Source organism: Harpia harpyja, chromosome 3 (assembly GCF_026419915.1).
Source record: "Harpia harpyja isolate bHarHar1 chromosome 3, bHarHar1 primary haplotype, whole genome shotgun sequence".
Taxonomy (NCBI): domain Eukaryota; kingdom Metazoa; phylum Chordata; class Aves; order Accipitriformes; family Accipitridae; genus Harpia; species Harpia harpyja.
This window is the reverse complement of record NC_068942.1, coordinates 57335469-57358351: the sequence shown is the minus strand read 5'-3', so window position 1 is coordinate 57358351 and position 22883 is coordinate 57335469. Positions and strand designations below refer to the sequence as shown.

The following is a 22883-nucleotide window of genomic DNA, read 5'->3' as shown; positions in this document are numbered from 1 at the left end:
CAATTTCCCAAGGCACTTTTCTGGCTTTGTGGGTAGCTCTGCTGAGCGGGGTAATGATCAAAGCAAGACTTCAGCCTATCACACGGACTGCAAGTTGATCTTTTTTGGCTGATTCAAAATGTCCCACAACACTAAAAATGGTGTCCCTCATCATTTCAGGGCCAAAAACCATCCTGAGAATTTTCCTTACTTGGATCTGTAGGGGGGATGATTTTTGCTGAAGGAGCAGGGTCAGGTAATAAAAGCTCTGACCAGTTATTAGTGCATCTGTTTAGGCAAGTGAACCCTGCATTTTCCCATCTTTCAAACATTTTGTTCAACATTAAGTAATGATGAAAAGATTTTCTGTGAGCAGCAGGGCATTTCACATAGAAGCAAACCAGCATGAATGTCACCATGCACAATTCTTGCCTGTTATTGTTACAGAATCACTTGTTTTTAAAGGATCTGCTAAGCCATGTGCATGGGTTTGTATTGTGGCAGCTGCCTTACCAACACCTGAACTGCAGGTTAACGTTCATCCCAGTCAGCTGAAATGCTCAAAAGCAACAGAAGCACAGGGACAGAAGCCAGCGTGGCTCTGCTTGACAGGATTTCAGAGCTACACTCTCGCTTGAGCATCAGGAAGTTCTGCCCTATACCCTTCCTGGGCCCGCAGCCTCTCAGGGGTGAAACAGCCCTACAAATCTGAGCCAGTTGCCATATTCTGTAGCAGGGGGTACATACGCATTCAGTCAATGCTGCAACTTGTGCATCTGAAATGAACCGTTTGGGAACCAAAGAATATGCATTTTTAGCGCTAAGGTTGAATACTCCTGCTGCTTATGGCCAAGCTCCTGCTGCTGCACTTCAGAGCGTTTTGCTTTGTTACGGACCCCTGATTAACACTTTCTAAGCATTTCAGCCCACACTCCAGTCACTTTACAGATTGCAATGAATGCAGATTTGAGTTTATGGGTTCATAAAAGTGTGAATTAGCACAACAATTTTCCCGTAGCCTATTTGCACAGCCCTTCCTCGAGCGACCTGTCCCTTTAGACAACACAAATATTTCAGCACAAGCAAACTGCCCGGCAAGGCACTTTTAAGAGACTAGAATGAGATCTGTGGCCCCAGGAAGCAATGCCTGTGGGAGCACAAAACAGGAGCGTCACTGTGAAGCCCAGCACTTGCATCTCTTGGCAACATTAGAAAGTGCTGAGAAGCAAAGTCCTTTAACCTCTGTAGGAACTGCAGTGATGCCAGCAGCCCCAGCAGTGCCACCCATACAGGCTCTGAGCCTAGCATTGCTATTGCCACCCATGCTAAGCAGAGAAGGGCAAGGGGACCCCCTGCTTGTCTTGCACTGGTGCAGTGGTGCCTCTTGCCTGCAGTACAGATGCGGCTGCACAGCCCTGCACCAATACAATGGGTCAGATGCAGAGACCCCAAGACAAGCACCTCACAGCACCCCAGTGCTGTGCTTCTCCGCACACATGCGCCTTAATCTCTTCCAGCCTCTACTCCGACATCCCATATCTTCGAGCTGTGGAAAACACTGTGACACAGTAATCTGCCCCTTTTCCTGCTCTCTGCATATCACTGGTGTGATCAGTCCTATCTCTGCATGGAGGAGGGGCTGGCTGACCAAATTTCTTTAATTAAAAGAAAAAGGATCAGGTTTATTCCAGATAAGCAGGCAGGATTAAAATAGACAGAAAGAATAGACAAGGGGCAGCTGTCAGCACTCCAGCCGATCCAGCGTGATTATTAATAACGATAAGCAGGAGAAGAGGGCTAATAAAAGGATAATGAAGTGGTCCTGAAAGTGACAGGAGATGGAGCCCGATAAGAGGGCCCATGGCCCAGAGCTGCTCTGGCCCCAGCGAGGTCTGCACAGAGCAGCCTGCTGGAGCGGACTCGGGTAGCGAGGCACTAGAAGGAAAGGGTCCATCGCCCCAGGGACTGTGGCAGAGAGATTAACGGGTTCAGGAGCTCTGGCTGTCCATGTCATGCAGCATTCATGACAGAATCATTCAGGATGCTTCCCAGGCTGTGGCCCCAAGGAGTGCGGGTCATCTCCCCAGATAAAGTATGGCCCTGGGAGGACTCGTCTCACCAGGGCAGTCGATTGTGGATTCCCTCGTGGCGCCCCGGAGCTGAGACCCTGCCTTGGCCCTCACGTAGCACTGCACAGTCCCAGCACGGCCCAGGACTGGGATGCCACATTTTGAAAGGGAGCGCAAGCAGGAGAAGCTGCTGAGGTGTGGGGGCAGTTGCTGGGAGAGCACAGAAGCAGCATGGGGCATCTCTGCTCTGTCTGGGGATCACCCACTGCTCCAGTCTCTCCTGCCTCTGTCAGCTCTCCAGGCCAGGAAAGTGTCCCATATCCCAGGCAGTTGTCCAGAAAGGTGGAAGGAAGAGGCTGAAGAAAGAGCAGCCAGTGGAGGGTTGGCTCTGGGTGCCCTTTCCCAAGGGAGAGCTCACATGCAGAGCATGAAGAACAGGCAAAGATTGCTACAGCCTGGAAACCACACAGTGCACCCACCTGTACTGGCTGGATACAGCTCCTGGCCACGCTGCAGGTCAGTCAAGGGGAAAGAAGGTGTCGAAAATCATTTCCCGGGAGCCATTAAACAGAGAATGAAATCCCACCTAACAGCAAATACAACCTCTGTGCCCTCTGTCGAGGAGAGGATCAAATCATCTGCAGAGATGCAGTGGGAAAGAAGAGGGAGACTGAGGGGTCAGAGCCTCACAGCAAGCCACAGAACAAGTCAGATGGCTGGAGAAGGAAGGACTTGGTCAGGGAATGCTACAGGAGGAATTAAGGCTGTTTGGGACAAACTTCATTAGTTTCCATTCGAATTGGTCTCTTTTCTATCCAAACATCCCCTTCTACCTCCCAAGTCTAGAGCATGTCTCCTTCTTCAGAGGGAGAAAGACTCTGGCCACAGCCATCAACATCCCACCCAGGCCAGCCGACGGGCGGGTGGCTGGGTGTGTGCTCAGCCGGAGCGGCCATGCCACCCCCACGCTCAGCCATGGGCAGGCGGCGAGCAAGGCCCAGGAGAGGAGCGGGGAATATGGGCTCTGGCTCACGCTGCCTGGCGCCGTGCTCCCGCCACTCCGGGTCACCGCGGCAGATGCTGGGAGCATATGCCGTGAATTAATTCCACTTTCCCTGAGACGCTCCGGTGAGAGGAACGGCGGTGCCTTTCCAACTTATTAACATAGGAGCTCCCCCTCACCTCCCATCACTTTGTCACACTTAATAGAACAGCCAGCCAGAGTGCCTTTAACAGGCTTCTGGCTGGCAGGCAGACTCTTTAATGGAAAGTTGCTGGGTCTGGCCTTTTTTTCAGCTTTTATTTTCCACATTTTTTCCCAGCCCTGTGTATGCTGTCTCTACCCCAATAGCCCCCCCCCCCCCCCAACAAACTGTGCTCTAGAAAAACATCTCCACCGAGAAAGTCTATAATCCACCAAGAAAGCCTATAAATATTCTATTATTATAAACAGAACCAGAGATTCCTAAAACTGATAGGACCTAGAATTAATTTTTCCTTTGTGCACTTCTTTTACTTCATCTGTGATGAGGCTCACCATTTGCTCAGGTAGTCTATTGAGCTCTGGGCCTGCAAGAGGCTATCTGTGGGTAGATATTTACACCCATCCAGAATCCCAGCAAGTCCCTGGGCAGACACCCCAGATCAGCTCACTGAGCTAAACATGCTGTTGAAAACACGCACTTTGACAGGTTTACAGCTCTCCTTCAGCAATGCGTGAACAGAGCAGAACAAAGAGTAAGCAGGACACAAGACTCTCTACATTGAATTGCCATCTTTGAATTGAAGATGGGAAACACTCACCAGTTATATGAAAGTCATGGTTGAATCGGGAACCTGAAGTTCCTCATTTCTAACCCTGATTCTGCCACAGATTTGCTGTGTGGCCCCAGGCACACCACTTTACCTTGCGTTACCCCTCTGTGATACAGGTCTGTGGAGACCAACAAGGGATTATTGCTCTGTTCCTCAGCTAGGCACAGCCCAAAGGGTTGATCTGAGTTCCTAGGAGCCAGGTGCACTGTTCTGAAAACTGCTCTCACTTCTCAACTCACCTGAGGATCAACCAGAGCTACACCTTTGCAGGCTACAAGAAAAAATTTACACCTGCCATTTCTTCCTTTGCACACTCTTTCCACTGGACTTTTCAGAAATGCAGGTTCCTGAGGCAGCTTTGTCACAGCCAATACACACTGGTGCATCAACACAAGCCAAGAGCTGGCCTAAGCATGCAAAAGCACCTCATTGTTTCTTTTTAGCAAGGAGAGTAACAGGAGCAGGTTCTCCTCTGACAGCACCAGGGCTTGAGAGAGGAGAAGCAACAGGTCTCAGTCACCTTCCCAGCACTGCAACCAAAACATGACAGTGGAAGGAAGGTGGGTGGGAACAGCTTGCTGGAGGAAGGCCAGGAGCCAGACACTCACCTCCCCTCCTCCAGCTGGGGAAGGAGTTGAAAAGTCATGGAAACAAGTCTCAGTCTATTAAGTTTATTGAAGGAAATTAAAGAGACAATTTGATCACAGTGCACACAAATACTGAAGCAAGGAGAAAACATCTGACAGCATGGCTTAACTGGGAGGGTGAAAGCATAAGCAGGCTCAGGGAACAGAATATGAAACTCAAAAACTGAGTCTAGACATAAAGCAGATTTTGAACCATAAGGGCAATTTTCTATTAGAAAAACTAACCAGGGAAGATTTTCAAATAGACTGCCTGCCTTTCTAAAAGACAGGGAAAGCTCAGCCACATCTCACTGGACTCTGCCATGGCCTGTATTATAGCAGGTCAGACTAAATGATCAAAGCCACCTCTTCCAGCCTTAAAATAGATGAGGCTGTGATTTTTTCAAGCCCTGCTCTCAAATTCTGCCCATGTATTTGCTCGGCTCCCAAGGGCCCAGAGTGGGCACAGGCCTGGCCCCCACACACTTGCCTCCCACCCCAGAGCATCCTTGTGCAGGGCCTCAAGCCGGACGGGGGTAGCCAACAGCACCCAGCCCCAAGCACACTCCTCTGGGAGATTTTATGCAGCTTTAGAGCAGCTCCTCCAGCACAACATGACCACAACTCATCAGCAAAGGCCTCATTCAACTCCCACTATGGTCTTCTTGTGCTCTGTTCTCTCCCGGCTCTCCACCAGCACCTGCTCTGGCCTCACTCTGCTCCAAATTTTATGCGTACTCTGTTCCCAAATCATTCAACCTCCTTGCTCCTCTTGCTTCTACTCTGCCTCTCCCACAAATCCCGGTCTTGCTCCTGGCCCCTTCCTCCCCACACCCTGCCTCAAAGCCCTCCCCAAGCCCTCCCCCGTTCCTACCTCTCACCATCTCCAGGAGGATCTCTGGGGTCTGATGTCCCTCCTGCTCTTGCTTCAAGGGGTGCTTTCCTCTTCCTCTTGACTCCTGAAGGGCCCCTGTGGCCTCTGAGGGGCTGAGCACCACTGCACAGCACAGTTCCACTTCTCATTCCTCCCTGCTGGGAGAGCAGCCAGACAGGAGTGCTCTGCCCGCCCAGGATGATCAGAGCAGCTCTTGGAAGCAGAAGATGGCTCCGCAAGCCTTCCTGGAGACAACCCAGGATTGTTGGTGCAGCGCACAGCTGCGAGAGGAGCAATAGGCTTGGCATGACTCCTGCACGGAGCACTCAATGGCTGCAGTCTTAACTACTGCTTAGTTATCCACTCTTAATGCTCCATGTGGCCAGCAATGCCACCTCCCCAAGACCCTAAAGAAAACGCAACATATAATAGGTTCCATATCACACACCATACCTCAGGCTGGGCAACCAGAGACACTGGATTCATAGTTCCCCCACTCTTGTGCCTCAGGCCTGGGCATCTTCAGCTTTTGTGGTCTTTGAAAACTGGTTGATTTGTACTGGGTGACTGCATGGTTTTATGAGGCCACCCAAAAGTGCAAGGCCTCCTATGCTGTGTGACAGTGACTGAAGGGAGGAAGGTGGGCTCACCTCTCAGCCTCCCTTTCTCTCTCGGCTCATGTTGTTTTCCTGCCCTCCTCCTCAACAAACTGGAGGCAACTGCAGCATCATAGTAGGAAGACAGTTACTTTGCTGGTAGGGACATGGTGCAGAGACCCAAGTTTCAGTGGGGGTACTGGTAGTCTAGTTTGGGCCACTGCTGCAATGACCAAAATTTATCCTCTCATTCTCAGGGCACAGAAAGTTATGTTCGCTTCATGCTTCAAAGAGGCTAGAGTCTCAGTGGAAGCAGATACCACTTGATAAGGTGATACCACGCAAAGCAGCTTACAGGAGCAGTGTGGATTAGAGCCTCAGATCAAGTAGAAGGGAGAGAACCCACAGTAGATGCTCCTACAGTTTGCAACTGAGGAGAGTGAGTGCCTCTGCTTTCTCTCTGATCTTTGAGGGATGAACTGAGCAAATCCATGTCCCATCCCCAAATGGAGGCATTTACCACCCTCTTCCTCTCAGACTGGCTTGCTGGGTTTGTCTAATTTACTAAACTATTTTATTTTTCTGAATTTTTTTTTTTTTTTTCCCCTGGAATGTAGGAAGCATTCTAAATTTTCTCTGGACAAGAACCATAGGTGTTGCAGAAAGATAGATGCTAGCTGAGCTGGGAAGTTTCTGTTCATACCAAGATAGGTTTCTCTGCTCAGAGAAAGGCTTCAGGATTATCCTCCATACGCTGGCCTCCCAGGCTTCTGTCTCACCTAGTTTTCTAGTTATAGGGGAGATTTCTTGCCTATAAAAAACTTAGTGTCTCCTTGAGACAGATGAGCCTCCCCTTATTTTGGTGGCCCCAGACTGGGACCCAATTGCTTCTCTCTTGTTGGTAGAATTGTCTGGCATATCAACTCTGATCTGAAATTTTGCAGAGTACTGAATTCACAGTGAGTTATTTGACCTGTCCTGCTGTCAGTACAAGAGTGAGAATGCAGTGCTCTATTGGACCGACCAAACAAGCTAAGAAAAGCAGCACAGCAAGCCTTCCTTCCAGCGCCTGCACCGCCCCCCAGAAGTATATAGCAAGATTCTCCAATGGGACAAGGCTTTGAAGGACATTGGCTTAGAAGTAATGTTACTGTTTCCTGCAAATAATGACCACGGTTCTATGGGGACAAGGCATTAAAAGCTAAATGGATTTTTCTTTAGATGACAATAAAAGTGGGTTACTTGGTTCCAAGGAGACACCCACAAGGGAGTTACCCTGTTTCAGAGCAGCAGGCTTCATTCTTTCACACGTGTGGAATAAACAGTATTTTCTTTGCAAACTACCTATTGCCTGAAGCTATCTCCATTCAGGCTGTGATCTCATCTGCTTGCAAAAGCTAAGCCAGGTTAGGCCTGGTCAGAATTTAGCTGGGAAACCTCAAGGGAAAAAGAGGTGCTGTAGGAAGTGGTGTTGGCAGTTTAATAGGTGATGCTGCTTCCTCTGAGTCAATACAGAGGTAATGTTCCCGGAGAGAGGTTAAACTAGCAGGGGATGGCTGGAGGCTGCTGGATGAAACGTAAAACCAATATCCTGACAACTTGTGGCATCTGTTGTGAGGAAGATGGTAATCTTGATGTACTAGGCAAGCAAATCATATCGGCCTAAGCTTCTCTGATAGCCATCACTGAAAACCACACTCCATTGTAAGATGCTCCACTCCAGAGAGGCTACATTTCCGTAGTGGAAAGATCAACCATTGCAGTTATCTGTAAAGGTGTTAGTGAGGTGGAAGCAACTGTTCATAAGTAAGTATTTTATTGTGTTTAGAATTCTTAATCTCTTTTGAGAACAAAGATTCTTATTACAAAATACCCAAAACTTCTCCCGAGCCAGTTTTCCTATGAAGCAAGGCCCTATTTATTTTCATGTCTGAAATAAATTCTCAAATACAAACAAGCAAATAGAAAATTAAAGTGCTAAACTATTTACAGGGGATGCATGTGTGAGATGTCTGGTGTGCCAGTGCTCTAGGGCAGGCTGAGGTGGTCCTCTCTCTCAGACTGTCCCAGGTCCCACTCAGTCACTAGTTCTGAGGACACCTCTGTGAAGAGATGGTCCCAATCCCAGCTGACGTCATCCTACCAAGGGAAAAAAGACAAACATGCTGAAATGTTACTGGTGACACCCAAAGGTCTCTGAACGATGCCAAATATTCAAGATGAACAGCAAAGAGAGAAACTAAATGGCAACTGCCCCGGCCAGGGAAGTCACAGATTCAGTTGGCTAGGACAGGAATCTAGCCAGAATGAAATGTGAATCCCTGCTACAATTTAAAGATGTTGACAGAATTATTCATAATGCAAAATTCCTTAAAGGACAGATTTTTTGATACTTGTTAATCTTAGCTACTCCCAGGCAGGACTTAAAGAGGAGCCATAAAAATCTTCCACACTTCTGCTGAAGCATCGGCAATTTTGAGCTGCAGAAATCCTTTGTGGCAAGTCCTGAGCTCCTGCCCACCCCGTATTGAGGTGGTTCTGTCCTGATTTAAAAAAATCCCTCTGCCCAAACCCCAAATGCTTTCTGCCTTTGTCCCTCTGTACCGCCCTGTAGAACCACCTGAAGCTCATGGTAGCTACCAGAAGACAATACACAACAGAGCATTGTTTCTGCAGGGATCTGTGACAGTGCTAGGCCCTTCACATTTTCCTTACTAGCTCTTTCATACTGAAGGAGGCCAATCATAGTGATGCCATAATCTCACACAGAGAAAGCCCTATATAGCTTTAAAATAAACTGCTGGGGAAATCAAACCTCCATCAGTTTGGGCAAGTTCTTCCTCACCTCTCTCCTCCACCTCACTGACAAAGGTTTACTTTCCAAGTACAGTCCGAGACACATTAGAAGTTTTTGCCTTGTTGGTGTTCCCACAAAAGAAAGACTTACCTCTCGTAGTTCATGCTCTGGAGCCAAAACTTTGGTGAGAAGCTTCAGGTCAACCTCTCCATCCTATGAACACACACACAGAGTCACAGTCTTACAGACAGTGAGAAAGCAGACACCATCATTTCACCAGGTAGGTCTCACTAGAGACAGGCACATTTGCCTCATAAGAGACATATACTTTGTCCAGGACAACAGGAGGAGCCTCATCTGAGTAGCAGATACCACACCCACACTATTTACAGACACAAACAGGTATGAAAGCCACATTGCAGAGAGGAACAGACTTTCAGGCAGACTGCAAGTCGTTTGGATGATAGGGCTCTCTATTTTATGCAGCTGACTATCACTGTGGAGGATGATGGGAGCCTGGAAGGATAGGGAGTCACATCAGTCACCCCATAGCAACATCCACTTACCAGAGTCTGAAAGGCAGCATACTTCATTAGATCTTTGTCCAGGTCATGGTAGGTCAGCACTCGGTTCACCTGCACGCTGCAACCAGAAAGGGTCAAAGTACAAGCCTGGGTAAGTGCGGAAGTACATCTGAGGAGAAGGGTGGCATGAACAGCAGTCTGGTGACACCTATCTCGAGTGTCCACATTGCCCATGCAGACTCTGGAGATGGATGTCCCCAGAGAGAAGCACATCTCATCCAGCAAATGAACAGTCATTGACAAATCTGTGTGCCAGGTTGTGCATGTGCATAAAAATAGGATGTGGAGCAACCACTGACTCCCTCAGAGAAGCCAGCATGCTCAGAGAAGATCCACAGACCAGCTGCAATGGCCAGAAAGAAAACAGGAACACAGTGAACATTCAAAGAGCCCCAGTGCTGTAGCAAAGCAGGCTCTGAGACCCCCACCATACAAGCTACAGAATAGTAGGGACTTCGTGATTTCCATATCTGAGCTGAGTCACAGCTATCATGAAATGTAGCCTTCAAAGAGAAACACAGTGTAGGGGAGTAATATACTGTCATGCCATGATTCCCTTCACAGGTGATGCAATACTATAGAAAAGGCATGTATTAATTTAATTTCTGTTTGTGTTTGTCCATGAAAATCACTTGTCTTTTCTATTGCAGGGAGACTATGGATACAGAAGGAACAGATGGGATTATAAAAAAGAGAGAAAACAAAGAAATGAACTCTGGTGAGAGACAAAGTAATTTCAAATTTACTACTATAAAGTGTCATTTGTTTTTGTCAACAGCAATTTAATTACAATAACTACTTGTCCTGGTTTCAGCTGGGATAGAGTTAACTGTCTTCCTAGTAGCTGGTACAGTGCTGTGTTTTGAGTTCAGTATGTGAAGAATGTTGATAACACTGATGTTTTCAGTTGTTGCTCAGTAGTGTTTAGACTAATGTCAAGGATTTTTCAGCTTCTCATGCCCAGCCAGTGAGAAAGCTGGAGGGGCACAAGAAGTTGGCACAGGACACAGCCAGGGCACCTGACCCAAACTGGCCAACGGTGTATTCCATACCATGTGGCGTCCCATCTAGTATAGGAACGGGGAAGTGGGGGCAGGGGTTCGCCGCTCGGGGACTGGCTGGGTGTCGGTCGGCGGGTGGTGAGCAATTGCACTGCGCATCATTTGTACATTCCAATCCCTTCATTATTTCTGTTGTCATTTTATTAGTGTTATCATTATCATTATTAGTTTCTTCTTTTTCTGTTCTATTAAACCGTTCTTATCTCAACCCACGGGTTTTGCTTCTTTTCCTGATTTTCTCCCCCATCCCACTGGGTGGGGGGGAGTGAGCGAGCAGCTGCGTGGTGTTTAGTTGCTGGCTGGGGTTGAACCACGACACTACTCCATACTTGTGAGAGAGGCATCTGTGGTCAGGACTAAGATATCCTACCCCTCCAAATAAGGGTGAACAGATATCCCAGTCTGTGATCTTGACAATAGGCCCAACAGAGGAGAGACGACTTCCCTGATATGTTTAAGATAAAACCCCCAAAACTTTCATTTTTTAAAGCTTGCTGGTCTCCCTTGAGCTAAGCCCAAGACTACTCTGATAACACCTTCAAACAACAGGATTGTACTTTGCAAATTAACTAGGCACTTGAGTAAGAAGGATATCCTGTAGAGGGCAAAGCAGCCTATGACCATGCATAATCAAAGTGTGTGTGATAATGCATGTGTACTGGAGGCATTTGAGGTTATACGGGCAACCTTAAATCAAGCAATTCCTCACTTTCAAGAGTTCGATTTTGCAACACCAAACATGTTACTCTAATGTAGGTTTTTGAGAGAGAGAGAGAATATGCAGTAATCGCTCTCTCTGCATAATAGGAAACAAGAAATTTGCACTGTTCAGCTTGGAGCCCTGCTGCCACAATACACAGCACCAAATCCTGCTGAATGGCACTGCTGCTGACATCCAGAGAGCATGAGATAAGACGGAGTTTAATTTCACCAGCCATTTCGCACTGCTGATTAGACCCTCAAGAGCACCTGGCAGTGCTCTTACCTGGGGGGAGCTGCCACTTGCATGGCCAGATCTTCCTCCTGGACTTCCTCCAAGTCAGGGATCACGGGAATGTCTGCAACAAGAGAAAGCAGGAGTAAGCGGGGAGCGTTGTGCTCTCCTCTCACTAGAGACAAAGGTTCCCTTGCTTCACAGATCTGAAACAGCCTGTTTCTTATTAGAGGAAAATACAAGAGAGTTATTCAGCAATGATTAAAAATATATTGTTTAATATTAAAACAAGGCAATAAAGCTTTGAAGCTTGGGGTCAAAAGAAATCTTACAAGAGGAGCAGATTTGGGCTGAGTAGGACTCCATAGGCCATGGACCATGCATTTGAACACAACCTTGAAGCTGAAAGAAGCCAGCTGCGCTAAACCCTGCTGCCTACTTGCCATCATCCTAAGACTGGCAAGAATTTGCTTCTTATGAGATGGGTTATCATTTTCTCGGCTCAGCCGCCAGTCACCTGGACTCTGTTAGAAATGAAATGTGGGGTAAAAGCTGAGAGAAGCCATGTAAAACTACATGTTGAGTTGCTGCTGGCAGGGTCTCAGGCTGTGCAGAGGCCTGTGACCTTCCTGATAGCTGAGGAAGGAAGTGCTGGTAGTGTAGCAGATACAAAGACTAGGGAAGATGCATCTAGTTGTAATGTCATAAACCTTTTCATGATTTCCAGTGTGACCCTGGAATGGCTGACATCTGGGTCACTGGGTATTCCCAGCACAAGGACTACAGCTACTGCACCTAAAAAGGATGCTAAAGAATGGAGGAGAGGAGGAAGAACTGGGCGTACACTGAATCCTGCTAAAGCAGCAAGGCTCTGAGAGCATTGCATGCTTTTTGATTTGACAAAGTGCTGTAAACAGTTAGAGATGGAGAGAGCAAAAAAGGAGAGAGGAAGAGAAGGGAAAGTAACTGGGGGTGCAAGGCAAGGACAGAGTACAGCAGCACAGAGCTCCTTTAAAACTCAAGGCCACAAAGGCTCTCCAGTGACCCTGAGCCCTCAGACTGTGGAAAAGCTGGTGGTTCGGCCCTGGGAAGAGGTTTCACTTGCACAGCATGTGGGCAGAGCTGGCCCCTTCAGCACTGGAGCGAGCAGGCTGCTCCCGGCTTTGTCGGCAGCGCGGCCATGCTGCTGCTGGATGGCAGCAGGCAGCTGGGCCTGGCTTTGCCCCGTTTTGCAGCCCAAGCTAGGATGAATATTCAGGAGCTGGAGAGACGTCCCCACCTATGGCACTCAGGGCTCTGGGCAGGGTCTTCCTGAAGAGCCCCTTGTCCGGCCGCCTGTCAGAGCTTTGCGGGCTCTCAGCTGCTGAACGTCCACTGCGTATCCCCCCGGCTCGCCGGCCGGTGGGGCGGGAGGCAGCCCTCACCCAGCTGCAGCAGGGCACGGGTCAGCCCGGGCCTTGGCGCACTGGCCGTTCGGAGCTGGCCACACAGTGGGATTTCTCGCTAATTGGCTGCCTGGCGGAAGGCTGAGCGGGACAGGGGCTGCCGCGAGAGCCTGGCTACAGCAAAAGGCAGTGACAGCTTGGCCGGCCTCAGCAGAGCTGTGCCTTCTAGCTCCCCAGCCGCCCAAGGAGCAGGTGCCTGCAGAGAGGCTCTCCAACTACAGCAAACTTCCCAAAGACATTTAAAGGGAAACTGCAGCAACAGGCCCCAGGCCCCCAGGCTGTCCCTTAGATGAGGAGACATGTGCAAGAAACGCCTCACCAGTGCGTCGCTGGGCAGCTGGGGCAGATCTCTCCCCCCTCTGCTTGTAGGGACAATACACAGTAGAAGCTGCTATCCCGCTGGCTCTTCCCTGCAGGGGCTCCCAGGTCTTGGTAAAACTTGTAGCAAAATGCAATTACTGGACAAAAGCATCTCCACGGACAGACAGACTGACCTGTGGAGGCAGCTGGTAAAACCTGCTCAGTGATAACATGGGAGAAAGTCCCTGTATATAAGCAACCAAGGAGGGAACAGACTGGTGAGACTGGTCCAAGGGGAGGAATGAAGCACTGTGCAGAGATGCCCTGTTAGTCCGGGCAAAGGAGCATGGGAATGAGAAACAGTGTAATCTCTCCTGAGCTAATTTATCTTTTTCAGCAGGAGACTATGAATATTGCTCAGCAAACACATCTAAACGAAGAACTACCTGGGAACAGGGCTGCCCTCACCCATGGAGCAGCATTCCCTCCAGCAGAAGGTCAGATCCTTATCCTCTTTTGACAGCAGAAATGTGGAATGTGTTTGCTGCAAACTGAATTTCTTCACTCAGTGCTCATTTTGGCAGCTATTTCTGGGGTCTCTGCTTCCCAGTTCCCTTTTGCTTTTGTTGATCTGTTTTTGCACTAGAGAAAAATGTAAATTTAGGGCCAAGATCAGTGATGCCCCTTCTATTTCGCAGGTTCCCGAAGACTCCTGGATTCTCCAGTGCTGATTTTATCTCATTGCCATTGAATTCCATGGAGAGATTCCCAAACCCCTTGCAGAGCACTACCACTACTCTATATTAGCAAAATCCAGGCAATCACATAGAAATTCTTTCCAAAAGAAATTCAAGTCTCCGATATTTTATAGACACTTTGAAAATATTTCAGACAGAAGAGCTGGAAACGCTCTGGGGGCTCCTGCCAGCCCCTCCAACAAAGGCCAGTGCATGCTTGTTCTTACTGCGAAGCGTGGATGATTTGTCCATTTCTAGGCAGAAGCAATGCCCTTTAGGACTGCCAGAGACTGACAGGAAACAGAACAAAAATGTCGCAAATTATAAGAAAATATCAGCTCCCCAAGCTAACTGCTATCAGTGGCGAATCAGCCCTGAAATATTTGGGTCTTTATTTCACTTGTTACTCATAATTTCCTCTTCCCTCTCCCAATTCCCATTGTGCCACCTCTCCACAATCCCTTTCCCTTCTCTCTCTGTACAGTTTGCAAAGTGTCTCAGTTCTCACATTATCACCAAGGAGCCAGCCTTTCCCCTCACTCAGTCTCCAGCCCCCTCATTGTTTTTGTTGCTCTTCTTAGGACTCACATCTTTTTTTCCAGTAAGCTCTCCTAACACAGCCAAGTCATGGCACTATGTCAACTGCAGGGGGAAGAAGCACATGGGCTATTGTGCTGCAAGAGTGTAGGCATATGCTCTACTTTTAATATTCCCATTAGCTGCAGTGAGGCTACTTACATATAACATTAGTACATGCAGAAATGTTCGCAGGACCGTGTCCTCCCAGTCTCGCACTGCAGCTTTTTCGAATGACAAGGTTACATTACAAACCCCCACTCTGTGTGCTTTGCTCTGTAACCCACATTTTCCCCGCCCCGCTCAGTGTGGGGGCTTCAGATCATTTTCCACAAGTCTGTGGTTTTGGTGCAGAATCTTGACACATATTTTACTGTCCAGGCTTTCATGCCTGAATTCAGTGCCCGCATACGTAAACCTTAGAAATGACTGCACAATATACCTACATGCTAAGAAGCTGCCTGTGGGCAAAAGGAAACACCTTCACAGATACCAGGTCACTGCAATGAAGTGAACAAATAGCCTGTGCATTACAAAAAGAAAATGTTTGGCAGCTGAGAGGAAGGGGTAGCTTCAAAACCTGGAAACAAAAAATGATTCTATGCAGTCTAGCTCTAGGTTTTAAGGAGAGGGGAAGGTTGCATTACTCAGCTGCATTTTGGAGAAGACAGCAGCTTCCATAGTCTTTAATATCAACTGATTTTAATCAAAACTGTAGGCAAATCTCAGAAGCAACATGAAAATACCACAGTTCAGCTGTTCTTCTCTGCTTTCCTGCAGACTTGGAAATCAGAACAAACTGATATGATACTAATAGTAAGAAACATTAAAATAAAGTTGAGTTACTGGTAAAAAAATTTTAACAGGGGAACAAACTGAGTACAAACCATCTTACCAACCTTGGTCCCAGCTGGCCTCTGAACAACATGCCACAAGGTACTGTAACCTATACCACCTCCCTCAACCAGTCTCCCCGACAGAACTCCTCTGAATCTCCATTTCATATGGCAGGTAACATTCCCAGAGTGAGTGCTCCTAAAAATGACACTCACTCTTCCCCTGAGAGTGAGTATCCTGCTTTCATTTTAGCTGAAGGGAGAGGAGAATAGGTAGAAACACGTCAGGTAGTGTTTTAGAAGCAGAAGAAATGAGTGTATGCAATAGAAGATGGAGGGAGGAACACAAAAACTCAGTGCATGCAGTGACCTTAAAGAGGAATGGATGAGGCTTCTCTTTATGCCTCAAAATCACTGTGAACAGAGTAATACAAAACCTTTCCCCATAGATTTCTCAGCCGATAAAGAAACAAGATATTGGCTTTAGACACTGCTTATGGTAGAGGTGTGAAAAACTGAATGAGCACCAAATGCTAGATCACCAGTGCAAACTCCCCTCTATCTCCCAGGTGATGGTGAATGAGAGTGAACAAAGAACAAAACCAAAATAAGTGTATCCATGCAGAAGTTATGGTGGGGTAGGAGACACCAGTACCAAATCTTGGCTTACAGGAGAGTTATAATATACCACACCAAACTGATTGTCTCAGAACATCTAAGTCCCAGCATGTAAGTAAGAATCTTATTTTTATTACAATAGCTGGACTGAGCTAGGTCTTACAAAAAAAGAGCTTCATGGCTAAGTTATGGCAAGACACCAATAGCATAAGGCAGAAGTGTGTAGATGGTAGGAGGAAAAGATGGAGGGGAAAGACTGAGGGTGACCCATGCTACATGCAGATAACCAAACAATAAGCAAGAAACAGTGGCTTTTTAAGTCATGAACAAAGGAGGGCTTTATGTGTTCGTATTAGAGTACATGCAGTAACCATCACCTTTTTTACCTCTTAGCAAATAACTTACTGACAGCTGAGGAAGACAACTACAGAAAGCAACAAGCGGGAGGTGGAAGAACCTGCACCACCTTAATACCCATTTGCTCCTGCAAGTTGGTGAGTTGCACTTCCCCTCCCAGGCAGAGCTCATAATTCGGTTTAGTAGCAACACCTGCAGGCTGGGTCCCTGGATCCTGCAAGCTCACAGTAAGATCTGGTCCTAGCTCCAAAGAACAAAGTTGTCTGTTAGCTATGAGACAGCACATAAGTGGGGAGAGACAGAATCTGCTCAAGGTCAGGCAATAAATCAGTGGCAGAGCTGCATCTAGAAACCATGTCCCAGATTACGCCTGCAGTTAGCAGCATGGTTGCCACTTTCTCCCTGAGCTGCTTTAAGAGTGTCCCGATCCAACACTCTGACACCCAAAAAAATGACTCCATCTCACGTAGTCTGATTCACTTCCCCCAACTGGCTGTTTCAAAGGCCATTTCACAATGGACACTCTTGCGGTGGGGACTACATTGCCCTCCCTGTCCACACACCACCATATCCAGAGAACACAGAGAGGGTAGTGGCTTGTGGAGCTGGCAGTCTCTTGCCACTAAGCAGGCATAAGAATGAAACTAACTTTAGTTTAAGTTGCTTGCTCATAAAATGTAAAACTGAAATAATTACAATATCTCTGCTGCGGCAAAACTTTGTTTTACTGAATGCTGTTACCTTCTGCATCACGTTTGGGGAATTTTAAACAGGCAAATGGAAGAAGGTCTGATTGAAGATGAAGTTAAGTGAAAGAAATTGGTCTCATTTAGCACATGACAGGATTCATCTGTGTTCCCAAGTCCACTGAGGTAGCATCATGGGCGTTTCATATTCATGAGCTGCTGCGACACTGTGTCCCCTCATTTACAAAGCACCGTGTTCAGCAAATTCTGTCCCTGTGGACACTCCTTGCATTTCATGGTCTTGTCAGAGAGACATCAAACACTTCAGTAACCAAATACCAGAAAATGGCTTTAATTAGCACATCTCAACGCAATAAATAATTTTTCTCTCTAAGTGGAAAAATGGAGAATTAAAAAAAAAAAAAAGAAAAAAGTGGAAAGCAACAGGCAAAAAAAAAAAATCTTCAAAAAACCATAAGGAACAAGGGACACAGACAGCTTCTGCTGAACACACAAACAAGCTTGAAGCCTCTTGGAAGCTTTCTCAGGAGAGGAGCAGGCAAATGGAGAGGATAAAGAACATTTCTTTGGATGCTTGGACATGAATTTCACAGGGATGCCTTTCCCTGACTGGAATTGCCCTACTAGTAGGCCAATACGGAACAGCGTACCTGCCTGATCAGCCAGCAGGGAGATGAAAACAGTAGAGTGAAAAGCAGGCAGTACCACAGCTACTAGGGCACTGCCTTAAAAGCTGAGACAAGAAGATAACCTGAGTGTCCCATGTCCCAAAGCACCCTTTTGAGAAAGAGAATAGTAACAGCACAACCTGGCCAAGCTCAGAAAAGTCACCCAGCGAGCGGGTGCCAGAGGATTCATAGGATCTAGGGGAGGTCATGCAGCAGATTCAGTACTGACCCTCCAGCCTTGCCTTAAAAGATTATGCGTTTGCCTTGCATCAGACAAAATAGTTTTTTCTTCTGCCACCAAGCTCTGATGATACTGTCAGCTAGCTGTATGACTGGCTGGGAGGTTGGGTAGTCCGTGAGACACTCTAATTGCTTCAATAGTGTTGTGCTTTCACAGACTGCTTGGCGTGGCATGGCTTCTTCCTCACCTGAGAGCTTGCTGGGGACAGGCATCAGGCATATTTGCTATTTCCCAAGGCTGCTACTGACACAAAGGCTCTGTCCAGTTTCAACCCCTGGGAGGAGTGAAGAGACAGGGCACAGAACAGCCTTGTCAGATGAGATGCTGGGCTCACTGCAGGGCTTCAACAGGCAATAATCCATGGCTTGTATTGTGCAAGAAGTAAGAGCAGACACTGATGGCTTTGAAGACGAAGAATCTCTTAATGCATAGGTTTGTTCACCAGCAGCAGATAGGAGAGACTGGAGGCCAGGCTCAGGACCTGGAGTCCACCGAATTCCTGAAGTTAGCAGCAGTTAGAGTGGTGACACACCTCCTAGCCTTACCAACAGCCCCCTGACAGAGCACTATGCCTGCCCTCCTTTTTGGTAACATCTGTTTTCCTCTTTTCAAAGGCTGTTCTCTGTTCCTTTGCAGTATTCCCCTGCTGAAACATACTCAGAAGGTGGTGGGGCAGCAGACGAGAAGGCATGACTTGCCCAGGGAGGGTCTGGTGAACTCAGAAACACAAAACCGTCCTCAACAATGCTGGAGATGAGTGATTTTGCATTAGAGCATTACTGTGGCAGGGAAAGCAGCTTCTCAGGATGCTCCTGTGGAGGTATGTTCGGGAGCAGGCGTGTCTGATTCTATTTCATCCTCTTCATGTTACGCTGGAAAAACAAGACAAACTACATCTCTTTTATGCTAAATCCTTAGGTTTTTTTATTTTTTCTTATATATATTTATTAAAAAATGCCTCTTTGATCGGCAGCACCCATGACACTTCCACATCCAGCAACTCCTCAGAAGCGTCCCTCCCTCCACACAAGGCCACCACTGCTGACAGCCAGCCGGGTTTGATCAGAGCCACTCAGAATCGGATTTTCATAAGACAGATGAGGAATCTTACTGCTGCTCCCTCTCATATCAGATGAGAAACTGAGGGGGAGGGGGGACGGGTCCTGAGGGAACGACACTACAATCAAGGGCTACGCAGTTCTCTCTCTGTCCCTCCACTGCTGCAATTTTCAAAGGAGTTTGCCTCAGGCAGTTTTAAATGATGGTGTCTCAATTCTGTAATCATCTTTCAAGAGCTTTTTCTTAAAGGGTATTTTAGGTAAACCTAGTCCATCAACTACACTTATGGACTCAGCAATCACAGACCCAATATGACTGTGTATCTACCATATCGTGGAATTTAGTGATGGAAGATGCTTACCCAAACCATCATTTTCAGCCCCCAACAAGCTGTGTCTGCTCCCTTGCAATTAAGCTTCCCACTGCCCCTTGGCCAGTGGTCTGCTGTTTCAAATAGGACTTCAGACATATCCCTTGGGACATATTCTCTGCTTCCCCCTGCCCACTGTGGCTGTCAGGAGGGAGCTTTCCTTGAACACCAGAGGCTCTAGATCACAATGCCAGCAGTCACTGGAGGAGTTCAAACTGGCCTGGACCAACAGCTCAGTGGAAACCATCAGGTTGGGCTGAGTCTGCCCTTCACTGACCTTGCATAGAGACTCGGGGTAGCGCATTAGGGGAGCAGCCAAGGGGAGGATTGTGGTGTGCTGACAGAGCCACACACAGAGTCACAGTGCAGAATCCCAGAAACTCAGCAGTCACTGTCACTCTTTGCCCGAGGCCCCTCTCTTCAGCCCATTCACGCTACTTCCAAAACACCATGTTTTTCACTCCACCTCCATTTCACTGATGCTCAGAACTTTTTGTCCATTTAGCTCTCCCCAAACCACTCCACCACTGCCTCCTGAGCCTATGAAGTACCCACTGGCCATCACCCTGACTGTTCCTACAAATTCCTCCCCCCGCTCTTACCCTCATGCTCAGCCAATGCAGCTGTCCTTGCAGCTCACAGCCCCTGGAATCCACCAGCACTTGGTGGGTTCTGCAAAAACAGCAGCTCACCAGGGAAGTAACTGGCAAACTGTATGAGGAATGACAGAACCAACAATAACCAACACTGCACTCTATTCTCAGCTCTGTTTGGAACAATTTCATCATTGGTGTGTATTCGCATGCAGCTCAAGTGGTGTTTGATATTTTATGGCTGTGAATTCCAGGTACTGGATATCCTGTGAGGGCTGTCTCCCACCTCACAGACAGACATCACTCCCCAGAAGGATGCGGGGACCATGGCATATGCCCAGTTCCTCTTCTGTTGTGCATAGAGCCTGGACTCCCACCCTGTTCAAATGCAAAGGAGCTGCTGGCACACACCAGAAGGGTAAGAAGTCCTTCTAGAGCTTTGACATTGTATAGAGAGGTCTAATCATCAGCTCTGCTTCCTTGAGGAGGCTTCCCAGCAGGCAGGAAGGGGTTTTGCCTTGAGGGCACAGATCTAGTGACTGTCTCCTGGCAGCTTTCCTCACCTGAGGTCAGGTGTGGGTTGTCTGTGTAGCATAGTCAGGCTTTCATTTCAATCAGCTGTCTCATTCACACATACTATCTGCTTTAAAATAACAAGCCGTTGTTCTGGCAGACAGAGAATCACACGTCATGTCCCAATCCTCCAATAAAAGCCCTGTTCTAGGAGCTATGCATCCCAAGGGTAACAGAGAGCAGGGGGAAAGGGACTTCTGAAGATGGGGCGATAGTCTATGGGGGAGGGATAGCTGGGGGAGAGATTACAACCTTAGCTAACACTAGTAGAGTGCCGAGGAGAAAAATCCAAGGGCAATGTAGTGAGGAGACAGGCATCTGGGGAAGTGCAACTCAGCAGTGCAGAACTGGTGGACAAAAAAGGAACAACAAAGAAACTTTTAGCCAAAAGGACAAAGCAGTTTGCTGATGAGGGTGGGGAGGGATGACAGCATTTCTCACCCCAACAGGAAACAGCCCTTTGTAGCTGCATGTCAGAAAGAGACACACAAGCAGAGTAAAGCCAAATGAAATACCCAAGCAAAGTTGAAGCAGAGACTCTACTGCCCTGCTGGAGAAAAGAGCAAAGGGAGTGGAAAGCCCTTCAATGTGAACTTCGTTGTTCTGTCTTCCCTTCCACCTCATGACAAAGAATAGTCTGCACTTGGGAGAAGCTCTTGGCTGCTACAGAAAAGGAAGCAGTGCTCTGCAGATAGCACTTTTTAAATTCCACTGATAGTCTCACATCTACCATCTCATGCAGTTTCCTTGCCATACAGAGCTCGGTCACTGCAGCCCATTTCCCCTGTTGACATGGACAGAAAATTGAGCAATTACCCTTAAACTCCTCTCTCAGATTGCCCAGATTGCTACATACACAGCATTAAGCCCCCAATTGCCCCTGGCCACAAGTGATTCAACTAGGCCTGTCCTTTAGGAATTAAACACTTTTGTGTTGCTTGTGAAGGTTTATTATTCCTCCAGTTGTGATGCATTAAATCCTGCTAAAGCAGGTTTCCCACCATGCAGAGGACCTGCCCCCCCCCACCCCCGCCCCGACAAGGTTCAGCTGGACACACATCCACCTATCAAAGATGCATTATCCATTTGCTATGCCTGTGTACTAGCATGTACCAGTGAGTGTTCAGGAGGATGCGCACTAAGCTCACAGTGGGTGCTGTAGGAAACCCCAATATCCATCAGCTAGACACTCCAGAGCTATTTCTGAAGAGACACTGCACTTTTTCAAAATAGTCTTTCCAGCCTGGAGTTTTACAGGAGCAAATGGTGCTTTTAGTCAAACACAAGTCTTTTCTTTCCTATAACTCAAAACTGGCTCCTCTTCAAAGTGGCTCTCTTGCCCTGGACTAGCCTCCAAGAAGAAGAAATATGGATTAGAGAAAATTAATTCTGAGCACAACCTGAGCCAAGGTGCTTCACTGCTAGTATTTCAACAGTTTGAACTGCACAGTATGGATGACTTGCACCATCTGGGTTTCCCTGTGCAACTGTAAGGAATGGCTGAAATTGCAGATAGTTCCATGCATGTCCCTGTCTGGTCCACCCCCTTACAATCTCCCATATTACTTCAGTCTTTCCATACAGCCTGAGAAGCGACTGTCCTGTCCCAAACTCCCATTGATATGAGGAATCAGATGCTATTTCATGCATGGGGTGAATGGCCAGGAGCAGTGAGAGAAATCTACTTTTATTTCTGAAACTACAAGGCATATCAAGCCCAAAAGTCTCTACTTGGCTGTACAACATTCCCTCCATTCTCCACATGCCAAACTGGGGTCTCTCCAGGCCCTATGCTTTTTCAACACTTTCTCCAACAGACTCCAAATTCTGAGCCTCTGCGTGTTATTGATGGATAAATGATCACAACTGAGCACATTTCAAATACACAAGAATACCTTTTTAAGGGCATATAGTTTTGTCCTTCATTCTTCTAAAGAAAAGGTTGGATGGGGGACAAACAATGTTAATGGAATGGTACAGCTCAGCTTTCTAATAGGTTAAAGAAAGGCGATTCAAATGTATTGGTTGACAGCAGCAATCATTACGCAACTGTGCCTGTTCATATTAAGGTGTACAAGCTAACACATTATGCAGCACAAAACAACCGTGACCCATCCTTGGGGATCCATACACCAATGTCTTGATTTTTGTATGTTTAGAATCTGAGCTTTACTGTTACAGTTAAGGACACAAGCCCAAGTGCAGTTCTGTGCGAAGGGGATGCTGATACGGCTCAACTTACTGCACAGCCACAGCATGCTACTCCCTGCCTTCTACACTGGGCAGTTATTTGTATCTCTGCTTATTCAAAAAAGTAATTTTATTTAGGTTCTGGCATTTGTTTATATGTCACTTTTCTCCACTGCAGTTGCTGAGCCCACATGGAAAACTCCTGTCCCAGAATAACTTGCTTAATGTCCCTGTAGAAATAGGACCACAAGCATGCAATGCACTGATCCATTTAGAGA

General features: G+C 47.4%; 1 protein-coding gene across 2 annotated transcripts in view; it reads right to left on the bottom strand.

The window, feature by feature from the left end:
- Window positions 1-4518: 4518 nt before the first annotated feature.
- IFT43 (intraflagellar transport 43) overlaps window positions 4519-22883 on the bottom strand; it is a 49719-nt gene continuing 31354 nt past the window's right edge. For both annotated transcript variants that reach the window (XM_052782777.1, XM_052782778.1), the window contains 4 exons: window positions 11387-11459; window positions 9323-9398; window positions 8907-8969; window positions 4519-8098 (listed from right to left, as the gene is read on the bottom strand). In XM_052782777.1, coding sequence (XP_052638737.1) covers window positions 7988-8098; window positions 8907-8969; window positions 9323-9398; window positions 11387-11459 — 323 coding nt within the window. In that variant the 3' untranslated portion in view covers window positions 4519-7987. The remainder of the gene's footprint in view (window positions 8099-8906; window positions 8970-9322; window positions 9399-11386; window positions 11460-22883) is intronic.